At 39.6% G+C, this 14202-nt stretch overlaps 2 protein-coding genes across 8 annotated transcripts in view; one reads left to right on the top strand and one right to left on the bottom strand.

Annotated features, from left to right (window-relative positions):
• Positions 1-10446, bottom strand: part of PRPF40A (PRP40 pre-mRNA processing factor 40 homolog A (S. cerevisiae)) — a 58519-nt gene extending 48073 nt beyond the window's left edge. For 2 of the 5 annotated variants that reach the window (XM_008576214.1, XM_008576212.1), the window contains exons 1-2: positions 10096-10359; positions 8889-9020 (exon numbers count right to left, since the gene is read on the bottom strand). In XM_008576214.1, coding sequence (XP_008574436.1) covers positions 8889-9020; positions 10096-10305 — 342 coding nt within the window. In that variant the 5' untranslated portion in view covers positions 10306-10359. Of the gene's footprint in view, positions 1-8888; positions 9021-10095 lie in introns of all 5 variants that reach the window. The other 3 variants (XM_008576217.1, XM_008576216.1, XM_008576215.1) reach the window with 3 other exon arrangements.
• A 1028-nt stretch (positions 10447-11474) lies between these two features.
• Positions 11475-14202, top strand: part of ARL6IP6 (ADP-ribosylation factor-like 6 interacting protein 6) — a 34927-nt gene continuing 32199 nt past the window's right edge. The window contains exons 1-3 of one of the 3 annotated variants that reach the window (XM_008576218.1): positions 11475-11900; positions 12279-12389; positions 13540-13590. In XM_008576218.1, coding sequence (XP_008574440.1) covers positions 11501-11900; positions 12279-12389; positions 13540-13590 — 562 coding nt within the window. In that variant the 5' untranslated portion in view covers positions 11475-11500. The remainder of the gene's footprint in view (positions 11901-12278; positions 12390-13539; positions 13591-14202) is intronic. The other 2 variants (XM_008576219.1, XM_008576220.1) reach the window with 2 other exon arrangements.

Raw genomic sequence — 14202 nt, forward strand, 5'->3', positions numbered from 1 at the left:
ACAAAACCGGGGGGGCGGGGGGAAGAAGATATAACAACTACAATTACTTGAGGTTGATACGACAAGCAAACAGAAAGGACATTGTTGGGTGGGAGGGAGGAGAGGGAGGGAGGGAGGGAGGTTTTGGTAAGGGGCAACAATAATCAACCACAATGTATATCGACAAAAAAAAAAAAAAGATCAAATCCCATTTAAAAAACAAAGCCACAAAAAGCCCTGCATATAAGAAGAGTTTTCTATTTTCTAGATCAGGCTGATGAGACTCACAGCAAAATTAAAGAACAGAATTTGACAGTGCTGTCTCTTTAATTGTCCTTCTTCCCATACATCAAATTTTAAAACATCTCAATTTTCCTTTAGACTGGAATTCATGGTATTGGCTATAAAAAGGGGTTTAACGTCAAATAAAAATTGACATTCTCCCTCAGTATGTCTGTCAATTCTGGGTAGTGGCAACTTGTTAATAAGCTTGTTTTACCTGACAAACTTATCTGTGAGATTCTTAAATTATGTACAACTGAATATTCTGAAAGCAAATAGAGCGTTAATATAATTTTAAACCAAAACTGTGATGTTATTAATATGAAGCCAAAGAACAAAACCATAAATATGCAAAATACTATACTTTGTTTGAAAAGAATTTGACAAATTTTATAGTTTCCCCAGAGGCTTGAGCATCACAGAAAAGCCTGTTTATGGAAATGTTATGATTCCCATTTTCCATTAATTCTAGGATACACATAACATGGAGATACATTTTACAGTCCCTGTCTTTGAAGTTGAATTCTTTCGTAGGATTTGTGTTGACTTATGCCAGTCACTTGGCAGCACCATCAATCTGAGACCTTCAACATTTTGTAAGTCACTATTCTTTTTGTCTGTTTTAACACCACACTACTAGTGGGAATCTTGGCTGCAAGCTTATGAGAATTGGTTTGTGATTCAAATCCTCAGAACTGATTTTCCCCTCCCTTCTCCCAATAACCAAAGTCGAGACATTCAAGTTTCTTTCCTGTCTTTTTTTACGTGGTAGGTATACTTCTTGCTTCACATGCACAGTATAGCCCTTCGGTGCTCCAGCTTTATCTGTAGTCTTTATCTGTGGACTTCCTATTTGAGGTTCTCTCTCTCTCTGGCACATAAAATAATAGTTTCACTATTGATGATATTTTAAGTTAAATGAAAATGGGATGTCGGTTCAAAATGATTAAAAGGAAAAATTCTTAACTTACTTGCTACAATAATGCCACAACAAATTCCATGAGCTATATCATTCTTCAGCTTAATGTGAAGCATATTATAAAATCAAAATCATGTAATGCTGTACAAATTTCCATGTAAACTACATTGACAAAAATTTCTATGTAAACTACATTGACAAATATGTAAAGTGCTATAATTAAAAATTTTTAGTTGTTAAGATCAGAAACAGGGAGAGGATGAGGATGGCGAAAGACATGTATATGAGACAAACTTAATTTCTTAAAATAGCAGACATCTGAATTTTATGAACACTTTGGCATCTTGAAAAACATAAATAAATGATATACTATATTTGATATGCTTTAATCATAAGTGGCCAACCATTTGTGTATATATACATACAATATAAACAAATTTATCTGTATATTTCTATTTCCTATTCTTTTAACAATAAAAGTTACAAAACCAATTATCAAGTACTCTCAGAAGAATCACCATTGTGACGAAAATAAAAACAAATGATTAAACACTAAGGTGTGCCACACAACCTTTTCAGTCATTCTCAGCATCCCAGTAAGCATAAACAAGCATGTTTCATTTATCACCCTATATATTTTAAAAATGAAAATGAAAGGTGAAGTAAAATAAAAGCAATCATCAATGCTACAGCAAATAAGCTATACAACACGGAAACTAAATTAGTCCAATTTTACTATGATATGAAAAGAAAACAAAATTGAAGATCTTCACATGGGGACTTCACAAAGTATTTTCTTCATAATTATTTCCTAAAGTTTTTCCTGCTGGAAAGAAACCACTAACAACCTGAACTATCTTTTGTCTTGCCTTACAGAAAATCATCTAGAAAAATATTGACTCCTAAATTTGGTTATTTTTAAAAACCATTCTTGCTGCAAGCCTGTAGTTGCAAATTGATAAGTTTGATTTTTGCCTTTACACTTGGTTCCTTTCAAATGTTATGAAATCAAATTCTATCAGTATAGCCCACAGAGGCTATTAATTACAGTTAGGAACAACTATACTCATACATCACTAAAGTACCTTATGAATAAATATTCAAATAAATGCAAAAAAATCTTTAAATAAATGCAAAAATAATCTTTAAATGGAAATAAATACCAACTCAATTGGAAATAAACAGAAATACCTATGTTTAAAGCATACTCTTAGCAACCCAAAGTGGCTGCATTTTGGAAAAATCGTTTACCCTTACTTCCTCTCCATCTAGAGTAATATAAACTCAGGATGTCATTTTTTGACAATATTTAGTATACTCTATATTTTTTAGTATACTCTCTTAACCTAGAGAATTTAGAATTGCTGAAGTATAGTTACCCCTTCAGATTCTAAGGAGGTTAACTCAATTAATTACACAATCTTATACTGCTATACAGAGAAGCAACCTAGCACAGGTGTTAAGTGCACTCTGAATTCAGACTGGCAGAATTCGTATCTCAGGTTAATCACTTAGCAGCTTAGTGATCTTGGGCTCATTTACCCGATCTCTTTGGACCTCAATTTCCTCATCAATGGGAAAAGTAGTACCCATCTAATAGGATTATTGTAGGGATCAAATGGGATAATATACGTAAGGCATTTAGAACAGTGCTCAATAAATGATATGATAGCTATTTTATTATCACTGCTCTCTTTCAATTCTTATAATGAGAGTATCTCTTATGTTGCCCCTTCCCTCATCTATTCCTTATCTCTCAGGCACTTGGGTTCTTTAAAGGCATCTAGTAAATTTTGTAAAGCCATCATCTTCAACAGGAATCAATATAGGTAATAAGTCAATCCCAGATTAAACACCACATTTATTGCTGACTCTGCATCGTCACTTTACAATTCACTTAACTCTCTGGGCCTTACTATTCCCATCTATAAACAGGACATCTACCTAACCAACCCACTTTTCAGTCAGAAAGAACAAATTTAATAAAGTATATGAATATCTCAAGGTTTATATAAGCATGGTAGCAGAATTATAATTTTTTCTACCACAGGTTACGTGACACAAAAACTTAGAAATAGAGTTGAATAAAAATGAACTATATCACTTTAGTTTTAAAAAAGCTCAAAAAAACTAACCGTGGATACACACAAATTGTGGTGTCTTGATTAACTCATACAGAATAAAGACTTTAAAACTTACTCTAAAAAGTCATCTGAGACTTCAATGGACAAAAGTACAAAAGGACACAAAACCATTATTATCCCCTTCCCCAATTTTTTCAAGCTAAATTCACTGTTATACCTAACCAAATCATACTTTACTTCATTATAAGGAAAAAAAGGGTAATTTTCTATTATATTTAACAAATATATGATCATAAGTACAGAATGACCTGCAAATTACTGAAAGGTCATCTTTCAGAAAAGTAACAACTTTCTTGACACTACTTGGCCAAAGACACTATACCAAACCCCTGTTTTCAAAAAGGAACTTAATGCTCATTCATTAATCTAAAGGTAATTTAAAGTCTTAGCCCAAACAAACCGAAGAACAAGAACTAATGAATATGATTCTTTTTTTTTTTTTTGTCTTTTTCCGTGTCCGGCAACGGATCGCAACCCTCAGTGTCGCCCCCGTACCGGACCGGGACCGGCAACGGGATCGCAACCCTCGGTGTTGCCCCCGCGCCTCGCTCAGCCAGTGAGCGGGAACCGGTCTGTATGTGGGATCCGAACCCTCGGCGGGAGCGCCTCCGCGCTTCCCAAGCGGCGCACTAGCGCAGTGCGCCACCGGGCCGGCCCCTAATGAATATGATTCTATTTGTACTGAAATAAGGATTTTGTTTAAAAAAAAGTCTAAGATATAGTGAACTATATTTCAACACAAGACAGTCCTCACTTGCTGACATTTTTATATATAGTCCTTTAAGAGAAATGGCTAACAGCATCATCCAGATTTGGAGAAGATTCCGATTTCCACTTTGCGTGTACTGAGCAAGAAAGAAGGAACTTACAGTTATTTCTGAGATGCCTGTATGAACTGTGTGTTTCTGTCTTCTGTCAGAAATGACTGAAAGTTCTTTGACAGCAGGGTACACATCATTCATCGTTATACTAACACTGCATCCGAGACACTTATGACTAAAAGAAATACATGTAGGTATGTGTAGTGGATTGAATTATGTCTCCCCAAGACTCACTGAAGCTTGAATTGTATTCCCCAAGTTTTGTGTATTAGAAACTTAGCCTCCACTGTGACTGTTAAGGGGGTGGGAAATCCTAGCATATGGAAAAATCTGTGGGGTAAAACCTCTTAAAGAGATAACCATCAATGGTGTCACAGAAATACATTTGCCTATAATTTAAAATAAATGAAAACATGTATTTTACTTTTATTCACCAAAAATTACTTATTTCTTTCATAATATTTATCTATTTTTGTCAAATGAAAAAGCAACAGTAAAGAGACATTAAAAACAAGAATAAGTGGTAACAATATAAAGTCACATGTGGTAACAACGTAAAGTCACATGTGGTAACAACGTAAAGTCATAAATAACCACTGGAAACAGTCACATGTAACACTGACTGACTTCCTGACTTAAACTGCAGAAAAGAGTATCTCTGTATTTGTTTCATTCATTCAACAAGTATTTTACTGAGCACCAGTGATGGGCCAAGAACTGTGCTCAGCACCCAAAGCCTTCTTAAAAAGTACAGAACATAGCCCCTGCCCTCTAAGAGCTTACAATCTGTTACCCTTTGGGAAAACAAAGCAAATAAGAAACCATAAAACAAAACAAGTCAATAACTAAGTGCCAAAATAAGTGAAACAGTAAGAGCTCTGGGTGGATTACACTGGATTTTCTTTAATAATTTGAAGAGGAGGTATATGTTGGCCAGTTGTTTTTGATGACCTCCTGGAGAAGGCAGGACTTGAAACAGTAGAACTTAGGAAAGCTAACGGAAGTCCATGGTGATAGCGAGCTGGGGGCAGGAGGGAAAGAAGGACAGCATAAGCTTGTAGTCATGAACTAATGTAATTACTCAAGATAACATGAAAAGACCAGGCTGGGTTCAAATTAGGGACTGTAAAGAAGACCAGCCTGGGATCAAATTAGGAACTGTGAAGAAGACCAGCCTGGGTTCAAATTAGGAACTATGAAGACCTGCAGCTTTGTATCATGCTCTGATGTGTACTATGGGAGATCCCTGAAAGTTATGCTGTGGAATTTACATACTATGCTATAAACAGAAAAACACTGGAGATTCTTGGGCAAGCAGATAACATGCTGAAATCTAGAATTTTGGTGGGAGGGGGGGGCAGCTGGAGGGTGGAAAGAGGGCAGCCTTGAAGCCAGAAAACCAGCTCGAAAATTGTTGAGTATCCTAGGCATGAAAGTGGGATGACTTGGGCTCAGATGACAGCAGGAATAGAAATAAAATAAGATCTGTTAGAGCCTGCCTTACTCAATATAAGAATAAGAAAATCAAACTCATTTGTAAAACTCAATTTAAAAATCATTTATTTATCACTTTATTGACCAAAGACCAAAATAAAAAGTACTGAATAAATAGATTTATGGAGGCATTACTAAAAGAATTTTCTATTCTTTTATTTTTACATCAACTCATAAAATCTCATATTATCTACTCTTCTAATAAAATGATCTGAATTAAATCATGGGCTGTTAGAACTGAAAGGGACCTTAAGTTGCTTTCTCTACTTCTCTCATTAAAAGAGGAAAACTAAGATTCAAAAAAGGGAGGAAAAAAGATCCGGCTAATGCAGTCTCCTGAGAAAAGGCAAAATCACTTGGGATAAAATGGCAAGACTTTCATGTCCTCCACGTAGAAGGGACAACAAAGAATAAGACATGAAAACATTTTAAAGGCATAACATTCTTTACTATAAATACAAAGAAGACAGCCTCTCACATAATACTTTGATGAAAATTTCTACTGAAAAGTTTTGAGTACTGCCACCAAGCATGAACTAGTGATCCTTCCAAAAATCATTATTTAAGTCACATATCATTTAAAGTTTATACAACTTGTAAGGTCCCTTCCAGCTGTAAGATCCTATAATTCTGTGAAAGTAGAAGCATGACTTTCCCATAAAATTATGTATAGTACAAAAGAGGCAAATTTAACTTACACAATAGAAGGTTAGAGATAAACGTGAAAAAAATTAAGCTCCATTTGATAATTTCCAAATATTTATTACTAACAGATTCAGCTAAATAGCTTGCTGCATTTGAAAAATTATGAGCCTTGGTTTCCCTAGATTGTTATTCTGTTCAGTCTGCATATTATTTTACAAACTTTTAATATTTCATATTCAGTAACATTCCAAAGACCACAATCATTTAGCAATAAGAGTGTCGCCAATTTTAGCCTTCAGCTGGTCCCAGCATGAGATCTTAATGCAAACTAGTCAATACATGAAGGTTCCATAATTTTCAGTCTGAAAGTCTGAAGAATTTGTGAATTAATTTTTTAAAACTGAATGGCAGAATCCTAGAAACTTTCACTTCTGTGAATGATATAGGCACCCTGCTTCTTCTCAATTATCTTTTGACCACTTACTGCTCATTAATACTTCTGACGGTGGGTAGACAGATGAAATGATGCAGAAAAAAGGACTGATTTTGCTACTTATTATCAACTTTTACTTTTAAGGAAATGTTCACAGATTTTTCAAATAAGATTTCTGAATTATTTAAGGATCAAATTATCCATGTTCTCACAGTCTGGTATAAAGCTAAAACAAGAATTACCTTTACCAAGATTTGGGCCCTCTATTTGTTAGATATTAAGGGGAAAAGACAGAATGAAATAATTTGGAGAAAAACAATGGAGATTCTTTTAGAACCCTAGGAGCTGGACTCCTTCCTAATACATTCATTCATCATCCTAACAGGAGCCAACAGAGGGAGAAAGAATTCTAAACATCTAAATAATCAGATATACTTAAAAACACATGGCATATACTGGCTTAGGAAAAAAGTAGAAGAAAACCATAAGGCAAAATCTGGACTGCCTGAATGGATGTGTATCAAGTAGCAAGTAAACTTACTAGGAAGATGGTCACTGATACAGCTAAAGAGAAAGGGCCATAACGCAAACTGTGACTAGCTTATGTCAACGAGATACATGAAAGTACTTTTAAAAAATAAAACCTGCATTTTATTAGAAAGGACTAGTTGGCATCTTGGTTTTGGTAGTGCACTAGCACCATTACAGCAAGGGTAAACAGGTCAATCCCTTGCAAAACTTACCTTGATTGGCCCAATGGAAACAGAAGGCCCCAGAAAAGAGAGAAGCATCTGGCAGTAGCAAATTGTTTTATTTTATCTTTCTGTGGAAAGAAACTAATTTTAAATAAGAACCAGAGAATTTAAAGAATAAATATTTTTTAAAGCTCATTATCTAGTTAGAGCAGCTCTACCAAGAAAACAAGAAGAGTTCCTTGCTGCTTAGAGATGGGAAGAAACAGAAGAGGAATCAGAGTTGTTTCTCCATCACCTAGGGAGTTCTAAAATTTGTGTTATTCTAGAGTAACAGAGTAAAAGACTTTTATTTAAAGAACTCCTGCAGGCAGAATCTTTTGAGCCTGGTGCCTTTGAACAAAGATTTTAATACAAAATTAAGGGCTATACTTCAAATAAAAAGGAAGAAAACCACTGGCATTATGCCCTTCTACTCTTGAAGTTAAGTAAAAAGAGAGACACACATAGCAAGCTCCTTTTTCCACTGCAATTTCACCAAAAACTTTAACCATCAAGGATTAAATGATTACCAAAGTAAACAGAACTAATCAGCAAAAGAACATACATAATTGGCTTTCCAAAAATACTCTGTTAGCCTACATTTTTGATGATTTATCTAGATACTCAAAAGGAAATAACCCGGCCACCTAGGGATCTGTGTACTGTAGAACCTAACATAGTACACAAAATTATTCATGGTAACTAACTGAACCTGTTACCTTTCTTGGATACTCCTCTAGAAACTCAGTTTCTACCAAAATCACTGAGTCAGCATTAAAACCTTTTGATCCAAATTACTCCCATAAAATGTCCATTCACAATTTATGCTAGAGACGGAAGGGACGGCTCATAAGCAGGAGTGCAGAAGCAATAAGCATTAAAAAATATATATATATATAGTGTAAAATGAACTACTGATTTGGCACTGTCCTATGAAGAATCAGAACTATACAGAAGAAATTCCTCCCCCTCCCCCCACACCCACACACAAAGGGGAAAATACTTCTAAGGAATAAAATTCATTCTAAGCCAGAGGCCTAAACAATTGCTGTTTTCAGAGTCTATGCATTTACATAGCCCACCAAAACAAGTTGACATATCAGATAACAATTACTTTTAGATCATTAACTTCAACTGACATGCTTGAAAAAACTCGTTAGATTAAAAAGCCTAGATGTACAGTTACCTTTAAATTTAAAAACAAAACAAAAAACACTCTTAGTTTTGTTGAGATAGTCAGCAAATTTTTTCTAAAGACTTTTCCATTACATTCAACCTTTGGTTACAGTCATGATTCAACACCTGCCTTATATGAAATTACCTGAGCATAAACTAATCCTTAAACAGCTACAAGTATTGACTTAGATTTAGAAATCTTGACACAATATTGACTGAAGCAAAAACAAACCATACAAAATAATACAAAAACATTCTTACTTGTCCCATTGGTGGCCCTCCCATAGGGGGCATCATTTGTGGCATCATTCCATGAGGTACAGGAGGCATATTTGCTCTCTGTCCCATAGGGTGCATTCCCATTGGGGCATAATGCATGCCAGGGTGCCCCATCTGAAAAGTAGTGAAAATTTAAAAATTAGCACATTACACTAAATGCTTCTAAAAAAAAAATCTCGTTTCAACAAATCATTTACCTGCAGTGGCATATTAGGCTAATCTATGATTACATTATTGGGCCAATTTATATCTCCTTGTTTTAAACAAAACGCTCTGTGCATGATTTTTAATGAGCTTGCAAACTCCATAACAAAATGGAAAAAGTTAAGATCATTATAGGACAGCTGGATCTTAAAAAAAAGCACTGATTTAATCAGCTGCTAATTGGCTTCTAAGTTTGGAAAATATGTATTGAATGCTAATTTTAAAACCGTTATGGTGAAAACCACAACTTTGTCCTATTTCACACAGATATAAGAGATAGCCAGCTTCTGTTATTTTATAACCCTTCTGATTTTATACTTCAAAATGCTGAATTTACCCAATTAACTCAGATGAGGGCTGATCTTATAAAACACAGTGTGGGTACCCAGAAACACTTCATATCTAACAGATAAATATACTATTTCCTAACACAGCCTTTAAGACAGATAAAATTCCTCCTGCCAAAAACATTTTCAAAGATGAGTTTCTGTCACAGACACTAAATGCAAACAACGAATTCATCCATATTAATACGCTTTTAAAAGACAACTACTTTCTTTACCTATGTGCTCATTATTCCAGGTTTTAAAACCAGGTAATTATTCCCTGCCAATTTTCCCAACAGTCCCCCCTGCAGACCACCACCACTACTAGTGAAATCAAATTTTGGCAGCCTCTCTCAGAATCAATTCTCCGCCTCCCCCTACCTGCTAAATTAGGCCTATGGCTCCAATACGCTTACCCCGCCCAGGGCCCAGCACATTCACAAGCGCATCTGCCTAGGCCAAGCCTACTGGGAACTCCCAGGGTCCCACATCCTCTTTGTGCATCCCCGCCCTCCATTTCTCTCCCTCGGTACATATCCCACCATCTCGAGCTCTTCCTTCGTCCACTCTTATCTTCTTCTCCTTTTGGAGAAAGCTTCCTGTCTCTCTGACTCCGTTTTTCATTGTGCCGCTTTCTCCCTGCCCCACCGATCCCTTACCGAGGGCCGTCTCCTCAGGAAGCCGTCAGCAGAGACCCAAGAACTGGAGCAAAGGCTTGAGCCGGACAATCTCCGCTCCCCGTCCCCGGGACCCCGCGAGGAAGGATGGTTCTCCATTTCACTCACCATGAGGCCTCCACGCTCGGCTCCAGTCCCCGGCCTCATCGTCGGGCTCAGACTGCTCCGCCGGCGGCCACTGCCGCTACACATACCAACAAGAAGCGATCTGAGTGGCTGGCGCCCGCTGGGGCTAAAGGTTAAAGGCTGCCCTGAGCTATGGGGCGGGACCAGCGGCGCCAATAAGCTGACGGGCTTCCCCGCTGTCCAATCAGTGTGCGCCGTTGACACACGGCTCTGCGGCGATTCGCCCCCAGCCTCAGCCTCACTCGGCACCGCCTGCATTGGAGGGGGGAAGGGGGACGGAGGAAGTTTCTGCGCCGAGTCCTCTGCTGGGAAAACTCCACCAACTTCCTCGGGGGAAGGGAAGATAACCGTGTCCCAGCTTCCCGAGCTTAGACCGCCTCACCCCATAGGGGGTGGGACAGTGGGGACCTGCCACCTTCACCCCCCACCCCCCGCCCTAGTTACGTACGCCCGACAAACCTGAGGCTGCCAGGGGAGGGGTGGGGGGAGGCAGGGGATAAGCAGCGTCTAGCTTTAGCGGTGCCTGGGGCCAGTTGCGCGCGCGCGGGGCTCGGGGCTGGGGGGGGGGTGCGGGGAAGGCGAGAGGAGGGGTCCTGAGGAAAGGATTCGAGCTCCGTACGCACCGGGTGGAGGGCGCGCACTGGGGCGGAGGAGGAAGGAGGCGCGTCGAACAGCCTGGAGGGAAGTTGTGGTAGGGGCGGGGAGAACGACGCGAACGAGAGATAAGGGCTGGGCAGTTAAGGTACGGCGAGAGCGTGGGGCGGAGAGCTGCCGTTAGTCGGGAAAGCCGGGGAAGCATGCGAGCGTAGAAGGGAATAAGGGATAAAGCAAATAAGTTCGGGAATGTGTACCGGAGGGACAGAGGCGGGCGCTAGGACCCAGCATCAAGCAGATGCGGCTTCGGGGTCCCCGGGGCGCGCCCTTGCCTGGAGGTGACGCGGCGGTGGCGGAGGTCTCTGGCCGGCACGAAGCGCTGCAGGGAGAGGAGAATCGACTACCTTCGGCCTCGGCTCGCTTCTGCCTAACCGCTTTCCTGCTCCTCCTCCCGCCTACGGCCCCAGTGTCGGACTCTAGTCCGGGGAGCAACCAGCCTCTCCTCGGGGCCCACGGTTCCCTCTACGTCCCACCGCCCACCCTGGTCCACCCCTGCGCGCCGGGTCCGGTTGGTGGAGGCCACTACGGCTCCCGGCTGCTGATTGGCTGCTGTGGGGGCGGGGCGGGACTGGTGGGAGAAGCCGCGGGTCTCTCGGTCTTTCCCGCCATGTCGTTTGTGGAGAGCGGTAGGCGCTTGGCCCCACGTCGCCGCGGCTTGGGCACCCCGGCCCCTTTCCCCCGGCCGGTATATTCCTCCTTTAGTCAGGGAGACAGTTGGGGTGAAGGCGAAGTCGACGAGGAAGAGGGATGCGACCAAGTGGCCCGCGACCTGCGGGCGGAATTCTCGGCTGGGGCGTCGTCGGAGCCCAGAAGGGGCTCGCTTCTCTCTCAGGACGGGGATGAGTCGCCGGTCCTGCTTGATAAGCGTAATGGTATCTTCCCGGCGGCTGCGGGCAGCCGAGCTCAGGCTCGCCGGTGGCCGGTTCAGGTCCTCTCTGTTTTCTGTTCTCTGCTGTTCGCCATCCTCCTCGCCATCCTCCTCGCGATTACCTACATGATCGTTAAAGGTACTGAAGCCCAGGCCTTGAGAGGCTGTCCAGAGTAAAGTTGAGCAAGGCCTGGTTCGTTCCTCCATCAACTCCGTTTCCCCCGCCCAACCAAAAGTCGGCAAGCTGGCAGCCGCTTTCACCCAGATCCCTCATCTGCACCTTTCTTTGCTCTTCCCCCTTTTGTCTTTCCCTAGGTAGGGGCCCTGGTCTATGACCAGAAGACCCATTTTAAGAAGGGATATTTTGATTTAATGGGTACTCTTGAAGAAATAACTTGAAGTCAGCGAACACGTGGGGTGGACATATTGGCATAATTAAGCAAAATACAGACCACCCACCATTAAAAGGAGACGGTGAAAAGTTTGTGTAATTAAAACTGGCTATATATGTTCAAAGGCTTTGATCCACAAATGGTTAAAGATGTAATATCCACCGATTCCTCTGTACACCCAGAAATCCTTAAGGACAAGGATTACCATCCCACAGCCCAAGTTTCTACTTTTATAGGTAAAATCATTAGCCTCTCAGTTTTGTATTGTTCGTAACCAGATGCAGTGCGCAAAATTCTGTTGCCCGACGTAGTCGGCTTTTCCTCTAATAATTTTATTTTTTCTGTATCTGAAGTTGACATATTGGCCAGATTGGAATAAAAGTAGGTGTACTTTGAAAGTCTTTTCCAGGCTTATACAGGTGTGTTATGTGGTTGGCTATTGTATATTATGGTAGAAAGAATCAGACTTGAGTTTAAGTCTCAAATCTCACTAGTGTATGACCTTGGCCAAGTTATTGAAAAAGAGAAATTAAAACTAAAAAACTTTGTGCACGAAGAGCACCCACCACATTGTCAATCAAGTTTTAGCTTTGCTTCACTAAATAAAATTAAATATTCCAGTTTTTATTTTTCCTCATTAAGTTATTGAAAAAGAGAAATTAAAACTAAAAAACTTTGTGCACGAAGAGCACCCACCACATTGTCACTCAAGTTTTAGCTTTGCTTCACTAAATAAAATTAAATATTCCAGTTTTTATTTTTCCTCATTGCTTCTCAGCCCCTTGTTGGCTGCAGATGGCATCTAACAGCTTACTATGCTTGATTTTCATACAGAAAGCAGATGGATAGTTAATGTGTGAGTTTTACCTCTTCATAAAATGGTATTGGGTGTGAACAGTCAATCTTAAGTGTTTGGCTGCCAATGTTTCATTTCTTTATCACTCTCCTCTTTTTTACTTCAACGCTGATAGTTTTGTAGGTAGTTTATTTCTCTTCTGCTCTGAAAGACTGCCTTTGTGTCATAATGTTGCAAAACCATTGGAAGTCCATTGCAGAAGACATTGAACTGCTTTTTTTGAGAAAAAGGAACTGAACTCAAAATCTGTTATGCCCTTTAATTTGTATTACATAAAATGTTTTCACAACAACCATAGGCAATAACATGCGGTCTAGGAAATAAATACATATGGTAGTTGACTCCTGTAAAAGGTCTCATTTGCTTGCTGAAGGTTACATAGCTAGTAAATTGAATCAGAATCTGAACCTAGTTCTTTCTGACTCCAGAGCACTTTTGGCAGGCCCACAATGTCTTCCCAGCCTTTGAGTTATTCTTCAAATTATAAAATAATCTTACTTTTCTACCTAAGCCCCTCTTTGTATTTACAGAGTTGCATGCTGAGAATTTGAAAAATGAAGATGTAGACACTGGGCTATTCGGTATGGACTTAATTGTCACTTGATTTGATTTTGAGCTCACTTTTGTTTCTCCAGATCATGTTTAAGCTATACAAAGTTTAGGGTAAAATACCTAGTATATTCCCATGTACAGTTGATTCAGTCTGCATTTTTTATTTGCATAGGTTTGTGGTAAATGTTACTAGATTTCCTTTGTATATATGTGTAGGGGAGTGTGTATATTATATATTTGCCATAATTTTATAATGGGCACCATTGTGTGTGTGCAGTACACACACTAGTAGTAGTAAGTGAACACAAGTGTATGTGTCACTCAGATCCAGAGAATACTTAGCATTTTCTAATTTCTTCTGGAAGAGGCTTCCCACACCTCTTCTCAGAAATTTAAAAACAAACTTCCTCACAAAGTTGTCAGAGATCAATAACATCTTAAGAAAACCTCAGGAGAAATTTAAGTTCAAATCTTTTTATAAGGAAATTCTTTGAAATATTATAAATAAGTATTGCCCATACTTGTGCAGGCTAATGACTAGGTGAGTCAGACCTGAGTTTTTAATAGAGTGTCTGTTAAATGCTGTAGTTTACAGGTTTCAAGTGAAAAATGTTATTTGTGCTGTATTTATTTCTCTCCAC

This window comes from Galeopterus variegatus, unplaced genomic scaffold (genome assembly GCF_000696425.1).
Source record: "Galeopterus variegatus unplaced genomic scaffold, G_variegatus-3.0.2 Scaffold1312, whole genome shotgun sequence".
Classification (NCBI taxonomy): domain Eukaryota; kingdom Metazoa; phylum Chordata; class Mammalia; order Dermoptera; family Cynocephalidae; genus Galeopterus; species Galeopterus variegatus.